Below are 25,231 nucleotides of genomic sequence, written 5' to 3' on the forward strand. Positions count from 1 at the left end.
GAATAAAAATCACGTAAAGATCTGTAGGAATAGGCATGGTGTCTCTGAGATGATAAACAGACAGTTACTACGGAGAATTATTGCTACTTGACATAAATGAATATAAAACATCGAAGGTGAAAAATATACGCGTCTATACATGTAATTACTAATAAGATATCATTTCTTTCTTAGATCTGCAATAACTGCCTAGAAAGCAGTCTAGAAAACTTAAAGCATAAAAGTGGAATGGGCAGCCGACCAATTCATCAAATATTCTTCTGCAAAAAATGCAATATTCGTTGGAATCGTGACGTTATGGCTACAAAAAACATGTACATCATTGCCACTTCAATTTGGAGAGGCGATGGCCGACCCGATGTCTTTAAAAGACAAAGCACCACCTCCAATGTGGTTGCCACGCCCTCACCGGCGATGGCTTAAAGATGCCTACAGGTAAGAAAAAAAAAAAGTCCAACACTAAATCTGAATTACCGTCTGAAAAAGGTAAAGTAAATTTTGATTCGTCTGAAGTTTGAACACTTTCAGACAGCTTTTTATTTGCAACTCCGAAGTATTTTTTAAAAAAGAAAGACGCGCACTTTGTTTGTGAAGAAAGTTTTGGCCTTAAGGCCATAATTGAAGAATACGAAAAAAGTAATACAATATAATAAATTGTTTATTCCTAATGGTATTTGTAACAATGCAATCGATAGTGAACATTTGTGTTGAAGGTGAGATCGCAAATCTGACAATGGGTTGCTGAGAGATCAATGGTGTTATTTGTTGTTTTTGAATGACGACTTGAGGTTGCCTTCCTTCTCAAATTAATTGGATCGAGTCCCTTAATATCTGGTCGTTTTGATGGCCTGTAAGATTGATCTTCATCCGATAGTTTTCTTTTGTTTAACTTTCTTCCCATAGATTTTTCCGTCTCATCGTGAAAACCAATCATAACATTTTTACCGTAGGGTTTCGCTCTGTTGTGAATATCGATACCTTCTTCATCTGGGAATCTACCGATTCTATGAGTAAGAACTAAATGTTCCCTGTACTTGATTTCAGAACGGCTTTTTTCACCACACAAGTTACAACAGTAATTAACTTGATCGTATACGAATGGAACGCCATGCTTGGATATAATATGTATTCCTAAGGCGCATGCATTTAATTCTACCTCATTACAATACATGCATGCAGAACGAACTTTGTCGGATGTAAATGTGTGCTTAAAAGTTGGATTTAATCCGTGAATAGCCACCAGATGGTTTGATAGATCAACTTTTCTTGTGAATTCTGTGGCACATAATCGACATTTGAAATCATCGACGGTTGCCCTATCCGCCAACTTCTTTCGGTGGGTACGTTTAAGATGATTGCCGTAATCCTCCCTGGTCTCCAATTGTTCTGCGCATAATACACATCTGTATCCGGGGCCATGCTGAGACACAAAACCATGAATGTCTATATAATGCCGAGGTGTGCTTATTGAATACTTTCGGTCACAGGCTCCACAATAGTTGAGCGGATCAGTCTGGTCAGGAATAATATTTTCCACGCACTGCCTACGAGGGTTATAAATTGCGATCCTTCTCTTGGTGGGGTGTAACTCGATGGCTTTTATCTGTCTTGCCTCCTCCACACTGAAGCTCATGTCGTGTACGAATTTTAGGTGAGTAAAGTACGTCCTGCCGTTTGCGAATTGTCTCTCACAGGCACCACATTCTAAATTCGGATCATGCGGATCAGGAGTTATGCCTGGATTTCGATATGTTCTGATTGAATCATGTCGAAGTTTAACATTGTGGACCCTGCGGATATGGATACGAAAAGCTTGGCCGGTGATACATTTTCGATCGCAAACACGACAGTAGAAATCAGGGTCATCTTCATTCGGTAGATCCAAGTTGGGTTGTGAGGAAGAGGGTGCGGTTTGGGAGGAAGAGGGTGCGGTTTGGGAGGAAGAGGGTGCGGTTTGGGAGGAAGAGGGTGCGGTTTGGGAGGAAGAGGGTGCGGTTTGGGAGGTTGATGTCAAATTGGCTTCCTTGACCTTATCGGGACGATTCAAAGAATGTCGTCGTCGTGTGTCAGTCTGTCTGATTGGCGAATGTGCGATATTATGCTTGTCGAAGAGATGTCGCTTCAGATATCCTAACCTTACATAGGACATATTACAGATTTGACAATAATATCTTGATGGCTTAGTTTGGGTATTCATTGGTGTTTCGACTTCAGCGACCACTGGTGTTTCGACCTCCATAATCACTGGTGTTTCGATACCGGCAACGACTGGTGTTACGACTTCGGCAACGACTGGGTTTTCGATTTCCATAGGCATTGGTGTTTCGATTTCAGTAGCCATTGGTGTTTCGATTCCGGTAGGTGCCTCGATTTCGGTAGGCATTGGTGTTTGGATTCTGGCAGGTATTGGTGTTTCAATTTCAATTAATGCAGGCAATTCAGCTGCTGGTTCCATTGAATTTTCCAAGGCATCCATTGTATTGTCCTCCATGGCCTCCATTGTATTGTCCTCCATGGCCTCCATTGTATTGTCCTCCATGGCCTCTGTTGAATTCTCCTTTAAGGCATCCAGTTTGGCTGCCACGGCACATGGGTTGGGTTTATCTTTACCTTCTTCGAGTTCAGGATAAGGGGTATAGTTATAAAGAGGTTCCGCTGGTTTTGTTGGAAACTCTTTGTGGTTTACTGGTAATAATACAGGTGTAAAGAAACTACCCCAGGCTATTTCCGTTGGTGGCATTTTATGGTCTTTAGCGATATGGTTGTAGAAATCTACAATCGAGCAAGGCTTCATACATGCGCTACAGCACAAACCCTCGTCTGAATTGATGATTTGGTAGACGTTGTTATAATCTAAATAATAATATTATCAAAAAAAAAAAAAAAAAAAAAAAAATATATATTTAAAACACGCTTTTCATAATAAAATAGTTGTATGTGCACTCGCCATTACCTTTATAAAGATAAGGATTGTTGTTAACAATTCTTGAATGACTTAAGAAGTAGTCATCACTGACAGGTTCAATTTTGATTGGAACGGATTCTTCTCTGATTGTGGTTGAGTTGTTCTGATCTGGTGTATTACTAGGAGGTGGTGCAGCCTCGTTTTCTTCGTGATCTGGTGGCTCGACAATTGTTTCTCCAATGTCTGCTGGACTTTGCGCAGCAGGAGAACTAATTGGTTCATTAAGTTTTTTATTGTTCATACTTTGTCTACGTCTGGTATTCTTCCTTGGTCGTCCTCTTTTCCTCACATTAATTGGTTCTGTAAGGGCAGTTAGGATGTTTTGGAAAATCGACATGACAGTATATAAATTGGTATTGTAGAAAAAAAAAAGTGTGTTTATCTGCCTCATCGTTCATTTTAAAGTGACGCACGATAAACTTTGCTGAAGAAAAAAAAAAGTCACGCAACACAAAAATTCATTTCGGGACAATATGCACTGTTGGAGCTTCTTACAGTGCGGAAAATACCAAGAACCAGGCGCTTTTAAAACCTTGCAGGTAGCAAAATATATTTTTGATACCATCTATACCGGTCAATCAATATTTACATTCTGGAATTAATTTTATACTTTGCACTACGCTTCTTCTATATATGTGATATATGTATATGCGTCTTACAACAGGTATTTTTCATTAAGAAAATAAATCTCCTTCTATGGTACCCTTCCATGTAACAATTAAGTGTGCGTAACAATGCTCGTATAAAAAAGCATATGGTACAACAATGAAGGGATCACAGAAAAAGAAATGTCCGATAAAAAGATAATTCTGCAAATTGTCATTTTATTGCAGGACTTTAAAAAAATATTTTAGTAACTGTGAGCCTTTCATCTATAAAAAAGTTTGCATAGTTAACACTGCAAGTCCCAGGTATAATCAGTAAATTGTGTCAATTGACATTTTTTGGAACGTAAAAATATTGACATACTGTAGCTTACATTACAACTCGACATCCAAATCTTGCACACAACTAACATAATTCATTCTCGTACGTTTTCTAAGAGTTCTGCCATCATGAGCTGGTGTATAACCGGGTTGAGTAATTGTAACTGGCAAAGATAATACCTTTTCTCCAGCCATAGTTCTAGCGTTACAATCCGTATCGTCATTTCGCACTCTTTCACTCGCCTTCCGTGACATCTCTATTAATTTGGGTTTTGAAACATGATGCATATCGTATAAATGGGTGTTAAAGCTGGCATAGCTATCGTAATCATGCTTGCAGCTGAAGCAATATAAAGGGTGTTTGTGGTTGTTTTTTTCATGCGATATGGTTTGGTTTTGATATAATTGGTTGTGGAATTTAACGATATGGCTATTATAATGAAAAGTCGTTCCATATGTATGATTGCATGACTGACATGTCAAGATAGATTCTTTATCCCCCACCACTAAATTGCTTAGCAAAATTGATCCATCTTTTAATGTCTTCTCATGAAGCAAAAACAGGTGTGCGTTGTATTTATGATGATCTTCGTAGTCAACTTCGCAGATGGAGCAATATGTTTTTAATATCGTATTTTTAACTGGGCGTCCGCGCTTTCTTTTAGTTGGACCCAAAGGTTTTGTAAAGCATGGGTGATTTTCGTAAAGTCTTGAGCTTATGTACTGACAGTTACAAATACAGCAGGAAATAAAGGATTTGGAGTTGCTAAGCTTGACATCTGATATCTGCGTCGAAGTAACAGCTTCATTTGATTGATTATCAAATTCGACGCTGGCTGGAGCTTTGTTGGTAACTGGCTGATTATGTACATTACGGTTTTTACTGGAGTTTGCAGCTACTATAGCAGGATGTAGGTTATTACAATGGACCACGTACAGCCTTTTATTTCTGAAGTTCTTATTGCATTTATTGCAGTGATTTGATCCCGTAGCAACTGGAGTACTTGTAGCAGAATGATCCGGTGTACGTTTGTTATTTGAAAAAGGTTTGGCTTCATTTAGGTGTATGGTTCTACGGTGGTAATAGAGCCTACGTGGATTTGCAAAGTGTATGTTACATTTCTTGCAATATGTTGATTTCGCAACGGGAGCTTTGGTACGAAGCATAAGTTTGATCTTATCTTTGTGTTTTCTATTACAGTGATTATGATAACGCAATTGAGTTGAAAATTGTTTGTTGCATTCTTCGCAATACTTCTGGATGTATACACGACGTTTAATTTCATTTGCGTGTTTGGTATTACGGTGATAATAATATGTGTAAGGACTTGAAAATTGTATGTTGCACGTCTCGCAATAGTTTAATTTTGCATCGACAGATTTATCAATAATAGTAGCGGATTGGTCTCGAACAACTTTGCCATTATCAAGTGTTCCATTTTTGCTTGCATGCTTTCTATTAAGGTGCTGATTGTACCAAAATATGGAACTGTACTCCTTGTCGCATTTGATACAGTATAAATATCTGTCAATCTCGGTATTGATATTTACCTCAGAATGCCTGATACTGACATGCTTGGTGTACAATCTTTGAGATATGTACTTTGTGTCACATTTATCGCAGTATAAACCTGTAAGGTCTTTGTGAATGACAGTGTGCTGTTCCGAGGTTTCTAGACTTCTACCTTTCTTTAAAAGACGCCCACGAGTCAACGGCCTCTGATACGAACTATGTTTAACCATACAGTGCTTCATATACGCAGAGTGATGCTTGAATTGCTTGGCGCATATGGCGCAATATTTGTCTCCATCGGTGGTTTTAGACTGTATCTTTCTGTCAGAATGCTTCATTTTACAATGCCGTTTATAAGAAGATATAAGTTGATATCGCCTGTCGCATTTAGTACAATACGAGGTTTGGGTATCTTGCTCAAATCTATCCACTTTATCCGGTACAGTATTACAATTTCCCGCATTGCTATCCCCATTTATAGCCATGTTATTTGATTCTAAGTGTATTCGATCGTTAACGGTTGCAGAATTTTTCTCTGCTTCGATGGTACGTAATCTAAATCTAACTCGGATTCCGTTAAGTTGTTTACCGTTTTCATCACAATTGTGTATGTTTCCCAAGTGTAAAAGATATCTTCCTCTTGTAAGGTATGATTTATCACATTCAACACAATAAAATTTCCTTACGTCTTGAGAGATGGTGTGAGCCTGGTATTCCGTCATATTTGTTACAAATCAATTACTTCTGATTTGATAAAAAAATATAAAGTATATAAAAAAAACAATGGTACGATAGGTACGATTATAAGTCCTTGTTACTTTATTTGACTGTTGAATTCTACATGAATTCAAGGGTACGCTTGTCGCCGACAGATTGCTTCAATGATTTCTAATAATATTTTCTATCGGCTCTTCCATTGTATTCAATGTGTCAGAGTTCCAAATTTGGACAATTTATATAATTTTGGATTACCGATGATTTTTATTGTATGTGCGTTTAGCACATGTCCTCCCTCTAGATTCAACGTTAGTTGATCGATGATAGGTATGCTTCCTATTTCAGCATTTTTCATAGTATGTCCTCATCCTAGCTACATGATTTTTTTTTTTTTTTTTTTTTTTTTTGTATGCATATTTTTGTGACTTGTTCCTGTGGGTATATCTATTTACATATTTTTTTTTTTTTTTTTTAAAAATTTATCTATCTCGATTGCTACGTCTTTTCTTAGCGGGAAGTTCTTTATGTATTGTCTCCTTATTAGATCTTGTATTTCTTTTGTTATCAGTTATAATCTTTGTATGCTTTTCTTGTCGTTTGCTAACTTTCTCTGAGCGTTGAACTAACTCATTCTTTCTTTCTTGTTCTAGTCTTTCAAGCTCACGTACTTTTACCCAATATTTGCGGATCGTGTCTGGCGATGAGAATGCTGATGCTTGTAACCATGAGTTCTCTCGCTCTCCGTAACCTTTCCACTTTACTAAATATTCGCGATTGCCTTCTTTGTCTTCTCTGTGATCACGAATCTCGTCAACTTCGAATAACTCGTCTTCTATTCCTGACTCGTCAATATTTACAATTTTCAACTCTGACGGAACATAATCACGATGTAACAACTCGTTCATTTCATCCTTCAATACATAAGTGCCACCCATTGTCTTTCGTACAACTGTAAATGGTCCCTCGTATAGCGGTGATAACTTGGTTGCTCTATTTGGTAACTTTACCATAACGGTTGTGTCGTTAGGAATGTCAATGAGGTAATGCTTTTTGTTAAACTTCTTACTTTGTTCCTCAACTATTTTCCGTGTTCTTTCTTCAATAGCGGGAAATACAACCGATGCCATTATTTCAGCTCGTTTGATCAAATCCTCTTCTGTCGCCAATTTTCTTGGGATTGTTCTGGACGGATCAGTGTAATCTTTGGGAGTTATCAACTGTCTCGCATACATCAATGAAAATGGGCTACTAGCGGTTCGATTACGTATTTTATAATTGCAGCATAATTGTGCGATGGGTAACATTTCATCCCATTTATTCGTGTCATTGCCTAATAATTTGCGGAGTGTGGAAACGATCACCTTTACGGCATTTTCTGCTGCACCATTTCCCCTTGGATGATATGGTGTCGAAAAACGATGTTCAATACCTAATGCATTTGTGATCGAGTTCATCAAAGCATTCGAGAAATCGCGGCCGTTGTCTGTTACCCACATAAGATTTATTGGTATGCCATAGTCTCCTAGTACATTCATTATCGCCTTTGCCACTGTGTTACTTTGTTTATTTTTCAGTGGTCTTGCAATTATGTACTTGGTGCATAAGTCGACCATTACCAGGATATATATGTTATTATTCTCTGTAACGGAAAATGGACCTGCTAAATCAAGAGCTAAGAATGTAAATGGATCTGCACTGACCACAGGTCTCAATGGATGATAACCTTTCTTTGCGATGTTGTTTCGTGCACAATCGATGCATGTTTGTACGTATTCTTTACTGTCTTTAAATATACCATTCCAGTGTATACCTTGAGCATGTAATTGTTGTACCATACTTTCTGATCCAAAGTGTCCCATTGCATGAGTTTCACTTAATAATTTACTTCTTTCATTTATGGGTGGAGCTATGTATTCAGTTGTTGTTTCTTTGTATTCTTTACTGTTTAGTCTTACAGCTAATACGTTCAAATTTTTATCTTTACTGTATATTTCTTTTTTATGAATGAATTGATCTTTTGCAATCTTTTGATTGATCTTATCAGTCGGTAGTCTTCTTTGCAAGATCATACGTTCTAACTTCATAATTTTCTTCTCTTCATCCTCCCTCAAAATTTGATCCTCGACTTCTGGGGGGTATAAGCGACTTAATATATCAGGAAATGTGTTGGAAAATCCTGGGATATACTCGACTCGATATTTGAATTCACTGAGAATGTCCATGTAATTTTGCAGCGTTCGGCACAAGTGCGTAGCTGTGTTCATGAATACCAGACTTCTGTGATCAGTTAATACAACGATGTCAGGGTGTCCCCAAAGAATGGACCTGTATTTCTGAAAGGCATATACAATTGCATATGTTTCCTTTCGATTTACGGACCATGCCATTTCATGTTTGCCAAACGTTTTACTGGCAAATGTAATGTATAGAGATCTGCCGAGCTCATCGCGTTGCGAGATTAACACTCCATACGCATAATGTGATGCATCAGTTTCTATATATATACGCTTGGTCATGTCGATGGTGTGCAAAATCGTACTGGATGTAAGCCATGTTTTCAGCGATTTCAATGCCTCGTCTTGTTGTGTAGTCCATATAAATGGCTTATTCTTTTCACTACAGTTCCGGAGTGCGTTGATTGAATAGGATATTCTTCCCATTAAGGGAACGAACTCTCTCAGATGTGATACAATGCCCATAATATGTCTAACGTCACGACTATTTCTGGGTGTTTTCCAGTCGTCAATATTGCACAATCGCCTCGTATCAATTTTTTTGATTCCGGGGCCAACAATAAATCCTAGCAAATATATCGAAGTTTGAAGAAACGAGCACTTGTCAAAGTTGATGCGAAGATTAACCGAGGTTAATTTCTCAATTACAGCCTTAACAATTTCCGCGTGATCTTCTGGCGCCGAATATATGCACAGATCATCGATGTAATTTCGTACGCCTTCCATCCCTTGGAAAAGTTGCGCAATTACTCGTGAGTATTGTTGTGATATGAATGATAATCCAAAGCAGCATCCTTTCCATCTGTAAGTCTTATTTTTGAATGTAAAGCTTAAGATTTCTTGTGATTCACTGTCAACTGGAAATGAAAAATACGCATTCTTTAAATCAATTTTCGTGTAGACTCTTCCCGGTGCACTTACTTCGGCAAACATTTGTTCCATATCCGGGATCACATATTTGTCCGTTTTAGAGTCATCAATATTGGAATTGATTCTTCGAAGGTCCATACACACTCTTATTTTGGTTAATTGCCCAGTTTGGTCATCCTTTTTTCCTACAGCTAACAATGGTGTGTTATACTTCGAGCTGGGCATGCTTTCGTATACTATCCCCTCATTTACCCATTCATTAATCTGTCTTTGTATTTCTGGTATTTGATGGTACACTAACGGATACTGCTTGATATACATGTTATCTGTTTGTGTTTTTAGAGGGATGCGAATGAGTGCCTCAGGCATCGTGCAAAACGATCCTTTTGGTATATTTTTATTTGCCTCGGTGGCCCCATGTATTTCTTCTAAAAATATCTTTCGCTCCTTGTCCGTACCATAATTAGCATTTTCCGGATCATATTTGTTCTGCGTGTCAAAGTTTACATTCCGAAATTGTGCTTCTGTTCTTTCCTCATCGGGGTAACAATAGGCAACTCCCGACAATGATATCCGTAATTTACTCAAGATATCGAGACCTAATAATACATCAAATTGGGATTCCATTACACTGCTAAACTCTACTACTTCAAAAGCAAAATCGAAATTTAAATCATTAATATAACGAACTCTTAAAGGTTCTGTTATTCCAATTCGTTTTACTTTAATATTTTCCTTATTATTGTCAAGTGAAAGATAATTAAGAGACCCATTTATTTTGGAAATTTTTATTTCTTTATTGAATTTACTGTCTAAAATTGATTTATTTATGCATGAGATATCCGATCCCGTGTCTATTCTTGCTATTACTTTTTGCTCTCTAATAATGATAGGAGTCAATGTCAATTTTAATGGATTTCTTTCTTTCCTTTGCATATTATACTTACATTCATACGCATCTATTTCCATAGCCTCTTTGATATTTGAGGTCTTTGGCCCTTGATCATCTTCATCGTCCTCCCGACGAAGAGCCAAAACAGTACGGTTATTCTTGTGTTCGTAATATTCTTTACAGGTGTGACCATGGTGCCATTCCTTTTTACAGTACCGGCAGGGTTGTCCCTTCATGTTGTTACCCGTGGCCTTGAATGGAATGTTCTTACTGCCCAAAAATTTATTCTTCTTTACGTCTTGACTTCGACATTCTTCGACAGTGTGGTTAGCCTTTTCACCCCCATGTTTCGGACATCCTTTAGTTTTCTTCGCCCCATACTGTTGCCATTCTACTGATGCACTATCACGTCGACGTTTTACCGGTGAATTTACCTTATTTGTCACCAAACGAGCACTTTCCCCAACTGGTTCATCCCCAAAGATCTCCCGGCCGATGTCACATATCTTGTCAATAGTGAACTCATACTCCTCGTCCACCAGACGCTTACCCTCCATGGACGAAAATATCAATGGTTTACATGGCTCATACAAGTGTGATCTAAATAGGAGCACTATCATCTTGTCATCTTTCTGGATGTCAGCGGCAGCAGCAAGGTTGATGAATTCATTGGTGTACTGTACGATGGATTGGTGCGGCTTCATGTGTAAGTCAAATAAGCGTAAGCTGTTCATATCCTTGGACTGGAAGTCCCCAAACTTCTTCATAATAACTTCTCTAGCTTTCTCCCAAGATTCGCATGTTAATACTGATTCCTTGAGCCACGTCTTATATAGGAATGGTACTGCTACTTGAATTGAATCTTTCCACATTTCTTCTATCTTCGCGTAAATTCCGATGGTTGTTTCAAACTCGTGGATAAAGTGGTCGATTGAGTTGTACTTCTCTTTTGTAGGATATGGATGCTCATTTAATGTTGTTAATTGTAATTTTGGGATTTCGCTGGATCTGATGCGTTGTTTGTCCTGTCTGGCCCACTTAGATTCACTTGTTCCTTTTGGTGTTTCTACTAGGTTCATACTCCTCTCCAAAGTTAAAATCCGATTTGTCACCTCCTCAAGTTTTAACCGATGTTCGTTGATTTCCTTTTCGATTAAAGAAGATGCTGGCTGGATGTCCATTAAGTTCATCATACGATCACGAATCTTTACTTGGTACTCCTTGTAGCTCTGCATACGTTGTTTAATTGTTACCTCCTTTCCCTTTGTTGTTTTAGGTGGAGTGTTGTAAATTTGTACTTCCTTGACAGCAGACGTGATTTCATTGACTACTTCAATCCCTTCCATGGGATCTCCCGTGTTCATTTCGGCCGACTTGTCTGTCCCCTCTGCTCTGGATTTTCCTTTTTCTTCAAGAGTCATCTTCAAAAAAATTCAGGATAATCGTAAAAAATGTTACAAATCAATTACTTCTGATTTGATAAAAAAATATAAAGTATATAAAAAAAACAATGGTACGATAGGTACGATTATAAGTCCTTGTTACTTTATTTGACTGTTGAATTCTACATGAATTCAAGGGTACGCTTGTCGCCGACAGATTGCTTCAATGATTTCTAATAATATTTTCTATCGGCTCTTCCATTGTATTCAATGTGTCAGAGTTCCAAATTTGGACAATTTATATAATTTTGGATTACCGATGATTTTTATTGTATGTGCGTTTAGCACAATATTAAGGTTGTTTCCAGGAAGATTGTCTTCGTTCAGATTCATCTTGTGTTTTGACATGAGGTGTAATCTAAAATTACCTTTATTGTTAAATATTTTTCTACATGCTCTGCAAAAAAGTTTCGGGTTATTTTGGTCCGGCATGATATTGTGTTTGTGTAGCGCGACAGCATTGAGTTTGCGTTGAGGCTGATTTTTGGGTGATAAGTCTGGATAATAGGACTTATGCATCTTGAAAAAATGCATAAGTGAGCTGTGTTTAGTGGTGAATGTCTTGTCACAAGAATCACAGTGTAAATCCAAATCAAATGGTATGGTCGTATTTTTGATCTTTGGCTCTGTATTCTTATTCTCCCTAATTACTTTACATTTCGCCAAGGGTTCAACAGTACTGAAATTCTCTGGTATGTTTTGAGGTTCAGCCATTCTTGTTAACGGGAAGACTGTACTCTCTTCAACCGACGTTGTGGAATTCATTTTCTCTTTGTGGTCCTTTGTTAACAGATGATTAGTTAAAACATTGGCTGAATAGAATGACACATCACACAATTCACAATGATAATTGGCTACAGAGCTGATTGGCATTGCTTTCTCTTTTTCCATGTTGAATGTAAGTTGAAAAACATTATTTAATTTTTCAGCTGATGTATGTGTTGAAGTTTGATATTCCTGCCGACCAATGGCCAAATCTTTAAATCCACCTGGGCTAAAAATGCTTGGACCGCAGTGCGTGTTATCAGCAATATCCCGTTCTGCTTTGCGAACTTCATCACGATAAATGGTGCTTTCCAAAAATCGCTTGTGATTTGGAGTTGATAAATGATCTGCCAATAAGTAGGGTTCACTATACGAGACATTGCATAGTTTGCAATCATAGCTATTATCAAAACTGTTTTCAGGGAGAATCTCTTCATATTGTGACAAAACACTGTTGGAATCAAATTCATTACAATAGTCAGATCCATCGTCGTCAAAATTTTCCGTATCATTGAAAACTTCTGTATCGTTTGAAACTTTTGTATTATCTGGCAAAGTATTATTACGCAATGCCTGTCTGTGTCCTCGTGTGATAGAATGACTTTGGAATTGACTCAGGAATTTAAACGGTTTGTCACATGCTTTGCAGTAAAAATTCGGAAGAACTTCACGGACATTTGATTTTGAATACGTGATATCCTTCGACTGTGATTGCTTGCTATTAATGTCTTGGGTTTGTGCTTCTTTATCCATTAATTCTTGAAGATTACGGGCTTCTTGACCATTTTCTTCCTCGGTATAACAAGCTTTATTCGTTACTTCTTCGGTATTACAAACTTCTTTATTCGTTACTTCTTCAAGATCACAAGCTTCTTGACCAGTTTCTTCTTCGGTATTACAAGTATCTGTATCCGTTTCTTCATCGGAGTTACTAGTTTCTATGATTTCTGTCATGCAATTCGTTTTGTGAAGGCGAGTGGCTAAGTGAAGCAGGGAATGCATTGAAGATGTAAATGATATACGGCAAATATTACAATTAAATTCTAGCTGACCTGGAGTAGCAAGTCTAGTACGATGCGTTCTTACAATATTCATATACCGATTCCATAAGACTAAAGCATCCTGGGTTGGTTCAGAAGAGGGTGCATGTTGCGATGTAGATATCAGATAATTAATTTGGTGATTTATAGTTGCTTTATGATTCATGTAAAGGCGAGGATTTTGAAAGGCTGTCCTACATACCTCGCAATAATCCCTTTCATTGTCGGTATAGTCGATTGAAACTTGATGCACATTGATCAACCGATTCTCTGGTCTTAATGCTGCTTTCATGTGTTTCCGTGTTGCAATATGAACACTGAATATAGACTCTTTTCTACAATCAATGAGACAAATATAACAATAGAACAACATTTCTGTACATTGTTCGAAGTTGTGCTTTTTTTCCATGTGCGATCGTAGACGAGACGTAGTTGTCTGTAATGTGTCACACACACCACAGGTAATTTCTGAAATTGCATTGCATTCCTTCATTGGCTTATTCATAATGGCTTTTATGGTATTACGTATCACTACTGATCTATGATCCAGTTCGTTTTCGATAGTTTTTGATTCAACTTTTGGAAGAATGAATACTGGATTAATATGCGTTTGATTTTTTGATAACATCTGTGCATTTGCATGATTGTATTTGACATGATTAAGTATACTATTTTCGGTATCATAGCCTCGATTACAAATGTTGCAATAGTAAAATAATGGATTAAAATTAGGTGGTTCTGATATTTTATAGCTCGAATTGTGCAGATGTATGTTAGAGCGCTTGTGATCTGCGAAAGCCGCTGATTTGTCACATTTTATATCACATAAGCTACAGTAAAAATCCGGATCCTTGTCGTCATATACCACATTGTCCAAATCGATGTCTGTTTTAAGGGAGTCCGTAAATCTGAGCACATCCAGAGTATGCTTTATAGGAGAAGCCGGAGCGTCATCATGGGGTGTCAAGTTATGATCAACATAATCTCCAGGATTCTCAAATTTTTTCGAGCAAACACGGCAATGAATTTGTAAATCGTCAAGGACAGGCTGATGAGTAGTTTCTGACCCAAAGATAGGACCATAAATGTCGTAAAGAGCACTCAGTAAATTCATCTCTTTTTCAGTGTCTTCAACATACAATTTATCTGTTGGATAGACTACTTTTAATGGTGTTTCATGGACATCGAGATAGTGACGCTGTAAAGATGTGATCCCTTCTAATTTGCTATCACATTTGACACATTTGTAAATTGTATTTGAATTACCGCGATAAGTTGGCTTCTGGAAGTTCATTTGTGTCCACTCGATGAATTCTTTGGGGTGAACGGCTTGTGCATGTATTCTAAGATAATTTTTGTCCATATAATGTCGCTGACATAAGGCACAGTAAATATCGCCAACGGAACTTCTATCTCCGGCCCCATTTTCTCTTGATTTTTCCACTCTACTTCTATTTACAATAGAATTGTCCATTTGGGCCTTCCCCGAAACTATAAACGGTTCTGGAATTATTTCGTGCTCATTCACAAGATGTTTTTTATAAATATCCTCGGTGGGGGTAGTTGTCTTGCAAATATCACAGTAGTATTCTCGGTTTTTACGAGTCTCTTGAATAAGATCACTGCCTATACTTTTCGCATAATTGTCCATTTGAATGTCATCTCCCGTTATCTCTGTAATATTTGTGTGACAATCCTCTATGGTATATGTATTACTTGAAGCGGAAGCGTATGTTTCTTTTTGCTGACCGTAAGACTGATCCTCATATATAAATGTTGCTTGAATGGTATTTTTATCTTTAGCTATATCTGTCGTCTGGGATGTGTATGGATCCGTGATTATAATATTAGGCAGCTCTTGAATACATCCAGTTTCGTTCTTCTCTAAATATAGTACTGCGCTGTCAATTTTCAAGTGTGAGATGGGATAACATCAATATTTATACCTTCAGTAGTCTCCAATCTGACGTGACTCTGATCTTCAAAGCCCGAGGACTTATCGTATGAATCCGAAAGAGGTGTTTCCGACGATTCACTATCTGACAAACTGAGTGGTTCCAGAGCTAATTTTCATATATATACATATATATTAACGCTAGGTAGTAAAAAAAAATATAAAAAAAGAATAACAATACCTAATGAACATTCAACAAAGACGTTAAATTCCGTATTTGACTGAGCAGGTAATGTGTCTAAAGCAGTTTTGACATGTTGTCTCTCTTCAGTAAGTAAGTGTTTCTTTTTACTACTGCTTAAAATAGTGAGCTTTTTAAGCTTTTCTTCTATCTCTTTCACCTCGACGCTGTAATTTGAAGGTGAAGGAAGCAAACTATTAGATTTTTGAGTGACACTTGTTACGCGTTCTACGCTGCCCTTTGACTCGGTGTTTTTTGTAATTTGTTTCTGATCAGTAAGCCGCATGTTTGGTACCGATTGTGCTAGATCTTCCATTCACACTTAATGTTCAGTTTACCAATAAATAATAATAAAAAAGCTTTGTATCGCGTCTTGTGACATCCATCAAAAAAAAAACAGAAAATCGCATAAAAACATTGACCAATCAAGAAAAAGGTACAGCCTCATGTGATCATATTGAATAACCGTAATACTTTGTTTTGAGACGTATTGTTTAGTTATTTAGACACCATCGCATGTTTTACCAAGAATATTCTAACTTTATTAAAGGTGTATATAGAACATCCCATTTCATTTATATCTATAAACCATAGGTTATCATAGTCTATTAAAATCAAGTGTGTTCTTCATGTCGTTAAAAATTACACAATTCCTGTACTCGGGTATGGCCCGGTTTTTAAGCTTTGACCGAGCACCGTGTGTAGCTGGCTTTTAAGTGACCACTTTAAGGATGGCGTTTTATATAGACGAGCAGGATTCGAAAATCTAAGAATATCATAGATCATTAATAATAAAATAATTACCACAACACGTTAGCATGAATGATCATACGACTTATACTTAAAACACGCACGTTAGCTCGCTTGTTTCTTTATAAAGTAGCAAAATCTGACAGGCCGGAATTATATATTCCGAACATAGCCGTTCTCTTGTCACTTGATGTAGCTGATCCCCCTGACTAATATTTATTTGATAATAGATTGAAAGATTACTGCTCAGCTCATACCTTACATAATGTTTGCAGGATTATCTGATTCTTAACATCAGTATAATCCGTCGTTTTTCTTATAGACTTAGCATCACACTTTTTTAAATCAATCATTAGGTTTACCATTTTGAACTATCAGGGCGATGATGTTTATGTCACTAAAGACTCTCTATGTCATTCCCAATGTTGTCAATAAGATTACTTATAGTACAAAACACAAATTTAAAGACAATCATTAAATGCCAAAATGTTACAACAGAGGCCTTTAGCAAGAATCATTCGTTTGTTATAAACTCAACCGTCTAAGAAGGCACAGAACTGATGTCAATAAAATCAATCGTAATAATAAGGAGGCTATTAATGTTGGCTTAATTCTTTTCTCTGCACTGGTTGTCTTAAGAGACATATTACACTTGTCACCTTCTAACGTTCCAAGTGTAACCCAACAAGGTAATTTTCAAATCATCTTAGGAAAACACACTCCTTCAGTATCCACTGTTCTTATGAAGTTACAGGACATCTGAAAAATGTTTGTGCAATATTTTTGGAAGAAAAGATTGACCCCAAATTTACGCCGGTACCTTTTTTTTGCCCCTTTTTTTGTGCCTGGACTAAACCACTCCAAACATGATGATATCACTTCGTCATCAATATTTATTTTCCGCCCTTCAATGCCAGCACCAACGACAGAACGACAACAAGATACTTAATAATTAGGATTAGCTCAATCACAGTGACTATTTTCCAAAACCCATCACAAGTCACTTGAGCTGTACAATTTATTTGACGCAATGAGTTCATGATGCATTCTGCTATTTTTTTGAGCGAGTATTAAAAACAAAACAACCATCGTACCTTATACCTAACCTTAAAAAAAATGAAAAACAAACAAATCAGGATACTTTTCCAGTCCAAAAAAACTAATTGATAAGTAGATATATAAATTTTTAATTACAGTAAAGAGGAGGATTATTTTTTACATGGTGGTGGGTGGGATAATTTTTTCATAGGCATAAAAAGGAAATAGGATGGTGTTGGTTATAAGATTATTTTGTTTCTATACATACACATATATTTTAGTGGTGATTATTTTCAGGTGATGTCGTTGGTATTGATGGATTTTGTTGGCCTAAATACACACCCCAATCGCTCCAATTCAGGCTGGATGGAGGCAGGTAGCTGATAGGGTAAGAGTTGGCTGCAGAAGTATCATTATGACCATTATTCAACGTGGGATTCATATTCCCATAGGAGGCTGTAAACGGTAACGGTGTCTGATGGAGAGGTGTTACACCATTCCTTTGAAAATGAGTGGTATGTGAATGAGATAACAATGTAGGACCATTCTGGTAAGTCGGATTGCCGTTTTCAGCTTGAATAACATGCATATCCTCTCCAGCATCGCCAAATATGTTTGGCCTGTCATAACTTTCTATCCTCTTAGTATGTTTTCGTACATGATTAGGTTGTTGCAGGGAAGGCGCGGCTAGGTCATAATAAGCTGGATTGTTATGATAATTTGGTATATCGTTTTGCTGTTGATTATACAGAGTATTATTGGAGTCGCTACGAGTATGTTGATATACGTTAGTATTAGAATTGGTGCGGGTGTGTTGATGATGAGGGGGATTTATATCGGGAGCATAGGGTAATAATTGTTCCAGCGTTTGAGAAGACGAATTCGCTTCTTCATGTAAATCAGGTGTTATACCACCAATAATGCTCGTATTCATCATGCGCTGGTACCAGGATGATTTGGGCATATTATCTTCACAGCCTGGAATCATTGCGTTGCGATTCATTGTTTGTATTTGTTGAGGAGCTTGCATTTGTTGTGTGTTGGATAGCCTTGTTGAGAATTGTAACTCATTGTGGTTTTTTGCGGGAATGGGCGACGGTGGACTACGAGCCAGGCCATCCTCAAAGATAGAAGCCATATCTTCTTCCTTTGTTGTATCATTCTCAAGTAAATTGTCAAGATTGATTCCATTGATAGTAACCAGCATGATCAATATATTGTGTGCACGTTTTCCAGAACTCAATTCTTCGTGTTGTTTTAACAATCCTATTGATCTTTGGAGCAATCGAAGTCTTCTCAGCGAGTCTCTGTTTTTTATCACGATCGCAAGATGGATTAATGATGATTGAAACATGGAATAAACAAAACAAGTCGGTAAACAGAAGGGTGCATAGGAATCTGGATCTGCCATAAGTGATTGTTTTTGTCGAACAATCACGGATATATTGGACGCTGCATTTTCACAGGCTTGCCGAGAATCTTTGGCTAAGGTATCCAAGTCTACCGACCCATGTATCACATTAGCATTACTTGTTGTATCGGAAAGTGCAGAAAATTCAATAAAAGGTCTATGCAATAGCAGCATAACAGTGTAGTATAATAATAGTAAATTAACTATTGTTTTTTTAAAAAAAAAAAAAAAAAGGTGACATTAGTACTGTCCAATCAATATTTGTTTTCTATAAATGTGTATATTTACCTTTTTGGGCTTGGGATATTTGTGTTCCGTCTTCAGACTGGTCTAACGAAGCTTTCCAGTTTTTCAGTCGGCGGTCAAAGACTGCAAGAATAGTAGGGTCATCCAAACCTGCATTCGAATTGGAATGTTTTGATTTGGGAGCATAAAGAGCCTTCAGGACACGGCCGAGAATTTCAGATAATTTAATTAGACTGATAAAAGAGTGATATATCGACGGGCCTTGTTTGATGGAAATATCATCATAAACTTCATACGGAACAGGTAAATCGGTGTCAAAATCACGATCTAAAATAGTAAGTGGTTTACCGGCTCTTGCCCCCATAAGACGATCTAGTATATAACAGGCATAGAAAACACGATGCCTAGTCTCAATTTCCGAGGGAGGTAAATTCCAGTTAGAACAGGAACGATGCAAACCAATATCTTGAGCCATTCGGATTGCTTTCCCCAGAGTATACCATTGCATTGATTCGACATCCATTTCCTCCATATCCAGATAAAGAGTCATGAGTAGAGCAGCTTGGACATGCCTTAATCTAGCGCAAGTTGAATCTTGTAAACGAAGCATTACTTTCTTGAAATAAACGTCAGCGAACAAGGCTGCCTTCTTACTAAAAAGCTTTGGAAAATGGCGTGATGCAAATTTGAAAGCAACAGCTAATACAGCTTGTACAAGTACATTTGGCGATTTCATATCATGTGCTTCGAATCTTGTTCTATTGACTATTGGTAAAAATGTATGGATATGGCTAAAATATCTATATTTGTACAAATAAATAAAACAGAAAGCGAAAACAGGTTGCATACATGAAGAAGAACAGGGTTAGATGGCTGCATGGTATTGCATATTTTAATAACATATTTACTTACAATTTGATCGCTTTTTCGATGACTGAATTTATAGGCAGGTCTTTCGAAATAGGGCCCAAATTCCAAGAATTAGTCGTTTTTTTTTCATCGAAAATGGTACTTGATAATGAAAAGCCAACATCCATTCTGGTATTTTTTCCTGAAGAAGAACGGTCTGAGCGTACAACTAATAGTTCATTCTGTGACATAAGACGTAGTGCAACATCTTCTCTTCCGGGTAATTGGACATATGATTTGGATTTAAATAAATTTTCGTCGAGTAACTGGAGACCGGCTGAATGTCCAGTATATTTTATGGAATCGTAATCTTCCAGATTAAGATTAGCTAACGTTTCTTCCATATTATTCGATATAGTGTCGACGTCGTCATCCACATCGTTATGACTATGCTGGTTACTGTAGATCGAATCATCGTCGTCTTCGATTGATGAAACATCGTCATCCATATCCTCTTGCTGGTAATCGATTTTGTTTCTTGATAAATAAGACTCTGCCCGAAAGTCGTTTCGTTCAATTTCTTTCATTGATGATTTCGTTAAAGTAGTTAGCAACGATTCCATCTTTTTACATCTTGTTTCTAGGTTTTCTACATAACTAAAAGGATAATCAGTTCTTTTGTACTCGTAATCGTTTTGTAAGCGGTAATTCTCACACACTGGGGGGTCCTCTTTTTTTCCGAACTGTTAAAAATTCGCAATTGAATCCCCACTATTTAACGTCAAAATAAAAAGTTAGTGCGAAAATTATATAAAAGGTGATATCACTAATACTTTACTGCTTTGCAGTTCGTACAAGGTATTGTGTGGTCTGCATCACATCTTGCTTTGCGTTTTCGGCAGAAGTCACAACTTCTTTTTGCTCGTGTACGTTTTAGAGGTATATCATTTGGTGTAGAAGGCTTTTTATGGGTGTTCATTTCAATTTTTTTAAAAACAGACGTAAAAAAAAAAAAAAAAAAAAAAAAAAAAAGAAAGGAGTAAGAAAAAAAAAAAAAAGAAAAAAATATAAAAAAGTAAAAATGGATTCAAGGTTTATATTTTTGTAAATTGGTATTTTTGATTGGATTATAAATAGATTCAGACACGTGCGGTATTATTATTCTGTCTCCAATATTGTTTAACGAATATGATGCATTTCAGATTGAAGTTGGTGAATTAATCTATTGAGTACAAGTAAAGAAAAATTAGACGCCATTATGCAGTTATATATTTTTTAATATAATAAAATAAGGGTATATTTCTTATAGCATTTGTAGGTAATATACTTGCCTAAGCATTTGGTCATTTTCTTCCTTGTATTGTTCAGCTTCCTGTCGGAGTTTAGCATTGTCATTTTCCAAATTCTGGAGTTTTGTGCCCTGGTCTTTCAATTTAGCCTATAAAAAACCATAAATGTTACTAAACAGTAACCAACACAAATAAAAGCGCGAAAGCGAAAGAAAAAAAAAGAAACAAACTTTATCTGAAAAAAACTTACCTCAGAGCTTTCAAATTCAGCAGCCATCCATCGCATTTCAAGCGCTTTTGACTTCAAGCTTTCTTCCTTCTTTTGACATTCCAAATCTAAGCTTGAGAACTTTTGTCGGTAATCATCACTTAACCTTTCGAGATCTTTTTGCTGTGAGGTTGTAACAGTCTTTAAACGATATGAGAAGCCTTCAAGCTCCTTGTCTTTTAAGTCAAGCATTTGCTGGAATTGAGTTTGAAGTACTTTAATTTCCTTTTGATGCTGAGATACAATGGCTTGGACCCGGTTTTCATCCTCTGTCTTCCTAAGGGTGTCAAAAATCATAGCAAGAAATCAAAAAAGTTTGAAATATATCTTACCTCATTTTTGATACGGCTATTATCAGAGCCAACCATTTCTTCAAGACGTTCTTCGACCTCCTTGATTTCTTTATCTTTAGCGGTAATCATTTTCTCATACGCAATTTGGAGAGTACGTAATTCCTCAGCGGTGGCAGCATCAACATCCGAGTTTTTCTTTAAGTCATTCTTGAGCTGATTAAATTGTTCGGTCATCTGTTCAAGTTCCTTTTCTTTATTTTTCAATGCTTCCTCATGTGCTGATTTTGCCTGCTCACGCACGGATTTCTGCTCATTATGGTAACTTTGTTCCTTTTCGCTTTCGGCCTAATGAAAAATTTTAAGTTAATTTCTTTTCACATGATTATAATTTTCTGTAAAATACCTCAGCTTTTAACTTCAATGCAGTCGATTCATCTATTGCAGCTGTCAATTTCGATTCTAACAATTCGATGGCAGCTTGATGTTGGCTCTGGAGTGTTTGGATAGCTACTTCATGCTCATTCTGCAATTTTGAAATCAGCTGCTGTTGAGCTTGTTGCCAGCTTAATTGCACTGTATCGATTTCTTTCTGCATTCTCTCAGTGGCGTCGTCGTTACTCTTGGCATGGTTATTGATAACAGCCTGGTGCTCAGTTTCCATGGCGACAAGCTTTTCCCGATACTGGGCTTCCAAGGTAGCCTTTTCACTGTCCGCTTGTGCCTTTTGCGACTCACCCAAGGCAATGGCTTCTTTGATCTCTGCTTCCAATGCTTGTTTAGCTTTAGTATGTTCAGATAACAATTGGTTAATTTGTGATTCATAATCTTCAGCTAATTCGGCCTATAAATAGTAAGATGGTTTCTTTAGTAATAGTTACACACAATGACACAATCCCCCACGCCATTGGTCGGACACAAATGATAAATATAGAATATGCTTTTTTTTACCTCAACTTGGGATCTAATATTTTCAGATTGAAGTCCCATTTTACTGATCAGCTTTTGGTTACTCTCTTCAAACTCCTTCTTTAAGTCTTGGATAGTAGCATCATGTGTGCGCTTCAAATCTTCCAAAAGAGAATCATAATTTGATTTAATATCACCCTATTTAAAGAAAAAAAAAGTTACAGAAATTTTTTTAGATCATGAGTTATTTCTTGGTATTGGGTTACACAGCTAGTTACCTTTATTTTTTCAGTGTCACCGATTGTTCTGGATTCAATCTCTTTCATAGTTTCAATATGGCTACTTTGGATGGCTTCAACGGAGCTTGTATGAGTGGAGGCCAACTGATTAAGGATAAGCTCGTGTTCGTCCTTTAAGTTTTGAATGTCACTTTCATGCTCCTTCTTTGCAAGTTCTAAAGATTGCATTAAAGCGGCCAATGCTACGGCATGTTCAGTCTTCAAATCGGAGACTTCCTTCTGTTGCTTTTCCTCCCATGTTTTCTTTTCCTGCGCATGTGTTTCAGTCAAAGTTTCAGTTCGTAACTTGAACTCGTTGTGGGAATTATGTTCCTGATCCTGTGCAACCTTTTTGTGTTCATTTTCCAATGTCTCAATCGCAATCTTGTGTGCCTCTGTTAACTTTTCGATGGTTTCTTCACGTAATAAGTCGTGGTCCTGTGTCATTTGCTCATGCGTGACTTGAAGTTTGGAAATTTCTTGTCCATGCTTTTCTTTCAGTTCAGTCATTTCTTTTTCATACTTGTTAACAATGTCGGTGATTTCTCCATTGCCAGAATTCTTCAAAGTCTCAATTTGCTGCAAAAAGTTATCAAGTTTTTCCTTGTGGGCTTCTTCCAATTTTTCCAAAGCCAACTGATGATCTTGGGTTTGCTTTTCAATGCTCTTCTTGGAAAGATCCTGAGCTGATTCAAGAGCTTCCGTCTTAAGAGCTAATTCAGTTTGGAGTAAACCAAGTGCCAAAACATGCGCCTTTTCAATCTCTGCAATTTTGTTGGTCTGTTCTTCGCCTAGTACCTTGAGTTCTTCTTGGTGTTTGGCATTCAAATTGGACAACTCCTCGCTAAGGATAGCCTTATGTGCATTCTCCAATTTTTCAAGGGCTTCCTGCAGAGTTTTTTCACTCAAGTCTTTATGCTCTTGCAGTTCAGTAATGTGTTCTTTTCCAAGCTTATCGAGGGCGTCAGCATGAGACTTTTCAATATCCATGATTGAGGTGTTAGTAGCCTGCCATTCTTGGCATTGTTTATCATGATCTTGTGTAAGCTGGGCCAACTCTTTTGCGTGTGCTTCTTTCAAATCTTGGATTTTCTTTTCAAAAGTATCGATCAATTCAGTGTTCGAGGTACTGGCCTTCAATTGCTCCTCAGCCTTCTCTAATTGACTTTGGTGAGCTGTCTTTAATTCAACAAAAGCGTCAGCATGTTCAGCTTCAAGTTTTTCGTTAGCAGCTTGAAGAGCAGCAATTTCAGCCTCATGCTTCTCCTGGACATCCTTTAATTGGAGGGCAAACTTTTCATTTAAACTTTGAATTTCTTGGCTTGTTTGTCCAGTCAAGTCACCTTGTAACTGTACACGAGCTTGTACCAAATCAGCTTGATGCTTTCCCTCTAAGGTGGCAAGCAAAGTAGCATGAGTCGTTGCCAGTTCTGCAAGAACTAACTTATGTTTCTCCTCGGCAGCTTCCTTTTCCTGGTCACGTTGAAGAATATGTTCACGCTTCAATTCGTTCATTTTAGACTCATTTTCAGTAATGATACGGGCAACCTCGGCTTGGTGCACATTTTTGAGCGCGTCTTCCATATCCTTTTGAATGCTTGTTAAATGACCATCACGCTCGGATAAGAGACCATCCAATTTCGTTTGATGCTCAAGTGCAATAGCAGCTTGTTTATCGATTTCAGACTTCAATTCAGATTCGAGTTGTTCCATGCGGCTAGAATGATGTGTCTGAAGTTGATCGATAGCCTGATTATGGCTTGACGATAATTGTTCGATCTGTAACTCGAACTCTTCACGTAATTGACGTTCAGTCTCAGAACGTGCATTCGCAACAGTGGTGTTCTTTACTTCCTTAATATTGACAGCATGAGTTTCGGCAAGATCAGCAAGCGCTTGTTCGTGCTCTTCCTTCAAAGCTGCAATGCTTGACTCAATATCACTCTTAGATTGAGAACTATGTTGCTCCAAAATTGTTGAGTGTGATTCTTCAAGCTGAGACAATTTCAACTTGTATTCCTCCTCGATACGAATCTAGAAAGTCGCATTAGACAACTTATTTGCAACCAAAATATGTCGTTACTCACCTTCTCACTCTCCTTCATCTCCTCAATAAGTTTCTCGTGTTGTAACTTTAAAGCGTCCTTTTCCTCTTGATGATTTGTAGACAAAGCTTCAATCTCCTGCTTTATACGATCCTGTTCTTCTTTAGCAGCAACAATAAGGGCTTCGTGTCCCGTTTTAGCTTCAGCCAAATCCTTCTCAAATTGATCACGGTAAAGATCCTATGTTGTCGTCAGTCTTTGATTTTTCTTTTACTATACACTGATTTTTTTTTTTACCTCTGCTTCTTGACGAATCTTTTTAATCTCAGTTTCATTGATGACGGCTTGAACCTGTTCCA

General features: G+C 37.3%; 6 protein-coding genes across 6 annotated transcripts; all 6 read right to left on the bottom strand.

Annotated features, from left to right (window-relative positions):
- Positions 1-492: 492 nt before the first annotated feature.
- Positions 493-3,332, bottom strand: EV154DRAFT_600119 (uncharacterized protein). The gene is made up of 2 exons (XM_051607149.1): positions 2,954-3,332; positions 493-2,853 (listed from the first exon to the last, which is right to left on the bottom strand). Exons 1-2 carry the CDS (start codon positions 3,300-3,302, stop codon positions 665-667), a joined length of 2,538 nt encoding a protein of 845 aa, XP_051460647.1. The 5' UTR covers positions 3,303-3,332; the 3' UTR covers positions 493-664.
- A 613-nt stretch (positions 3,333-3,945) lies between these two features.
- Positions 3,946-6,126, bottom strand: EV154DRAFT_600120 (uncharacterized protein; the record flags this gene model as incomplete). The annotated part of the gene is made up of 1 exon (XM_051607150.1): positions 3,946-6,126. One exon carries the CDS (start codon positions 6,124-6,126, stop codon positions 3,946-3,948), a length of 2,181 nt encoding a protein of 726 aa, XP_051460648.1.
- Positions 6,127-11,651: 5,525 nt separating this feature from the next.
- Positions 11,652-15,868, bottom strand: EV154DRAFT_498975 (uncharacterized protein). Its single transcript, XM_051600420.1, has 3 exons — positions 15,500-15,868; positions 15,311-15,427; positions 11,652-15,248 (listed from the first exon to the last, which is right to left on the bottom strand). The coding sequence occupies exons 1-3, from the start codon at positions 15,813-15,815 to the stop codon at positions 11,767-11,769; spliced, it is 3,915 nt and encodes a 1,304-aa protein (XP_051460649.1). The 5' UTR covers positions 15,816-15,868; the 3' UTR covers positions 11,652-11,766.
- Positions 15,869-17,210: 1,342 nt separating this feature from the next.
- EV154DRAFT_498979 (fungal-specific transcription factor domain-containing protein) lies at positions 17,211-20,820 on the bottom strand. Its single transcript, XM_051600421.1, has 4 exons — positions 20,632-20,820; positions 19,857-20,564; positions 18,987-19,744; positions 17,211-18,901 (listed from the first exon to the last, which is right to left on the bottom strand). The coding sequence occupies exons 2-4, from the start codon at positions 20,414-20,416 to the stop codon at positions 17,565-17,567; spliced, it is 2,655 nt and encodes an 884-aa protein (XP_051460650.1). The 5' UTR covers positions 20,417-20,564; positions 20,632-20,820; the 3' UTR covers positions 17,211-17,564.
- Positions 20,821-21,096: 276 nt separating this feature from the next.
- Positions 21,097-22,238, bottom strand: EV154DRAFT_415323 (uncharacterized protein; the record flags this gene model as incomplete). Its single annotated transcript, XM_051595656.1, has 4 exons — positions 21,097-21,231; positions 21,333-21,617; positions 21,683-21,965; positions 22,108-22,238. 4 exons carry the CDS (start codon positions 22,236-22,238, stop codon positions 21,097-21,099), a joined length of 834 nt encoding a protein of 277 aa, XP_051460651.1.
- Positions 22,239-22,535: 297 nt separating this feature from the next.
- On the bottom strand, positions 22,536-24,867 carry EV154DRAFT_96747 (uncharacterized protein). The gene has a single exon (XM_051607870.1). It carries the CDS (start codon positions 24,538-24,540, stop codon positions 22,768-22,770), a length of 1,773 nt encoding a protein of 590 aa, XP_051460652.1. The 5' UTR covers positions 24,541-24,867; the 3' UTR covers positions 22,536-22,767.
- Positions 24,868-25,231: the final 364 nt, after the last annotated feature.

Source organism: Mucor mucedo (assembly GCF_025094135.1).
Source record: "Mucor mucedo strain NRRL 3635 chromosome Unknown EV154scaffold_18, whole genome shotgun sequence".
In the NCBI taxonomy this organism is placed as follows: domain Eukaryota; kingdom Fungi; phylum Mucoromycota; class Mucoromycetes; order Mucorales; family Mucoraceae; genus Mucor; species Mucor mucedo.

Excerpts from the sequence above, each read along its gene's own strand:
- EV154DRAFT_600119 (XM_051607149.1), bottom strand. The coding sequence starts at position 3,302 with ATGTCGATTTTCCAAAACATCCTAACTGCCCTTACAGAACCAATTAAT. Across the intron at positions 2,854-2,953 it reads CAATCCTTATCTTTATAAAG|ATTATAACAACGTCTACCAA; the intron begins GTAATGGCGAGT and ends ATTATTATTTAG.
- EV154DRAFT_498975 (XM_051600420.1), bottom strand. The coding sequence starts at position 15,815 with ATGGAAGATCTAGCACAATCGGTACCAAACATGCGGCTTACTGATCAG. Across the intron at positions 15,428-15,499 it reads CTTTGTTGAATGTTCATTAG|CTCTGGAACCACTCAGTTTG; the intron begins GTATTGTTATTC and ends TATGAAAATTAG. Across the intron at positions 15,249-15,310 it reads CAGATTGGAGACTACTGAAG|AGAAGAACGAAACTGGATGT; the intron begins GTATAAATATTG and ends TACTATATTTAG.
- EV154DRAFT_498979 (XM_051600421.1), bottom strand. The coding sequence starts at position 20,416 with ATGGAATCGTTGCTAACTACTTTAACGAAATCATCAATGAAAGAAATT. Across the intron at positions 19,745-19,856 it reads ATCGAAAAAGCGATCAAATT|ATATTTTAGCCATATCCATA; the intron begins GTAAGTAAATAT and ends GTACAAATATAG. Across the intron at positions 18,902-18,986 it reads AATATCCCAAGCCCAAAAAG|TTAATTTACTATTATTATAC; the intron begins GTAAATATACAC and ends AAAAAACAATAG.
- EV154DRAFT_96747 (XM_051607870.1), bottom strand. The coding sequence starts at position 24,540 with ATGGAACAACTCGAATCTGAATTGAAGTCTGAAATCGATAAACAAGCT.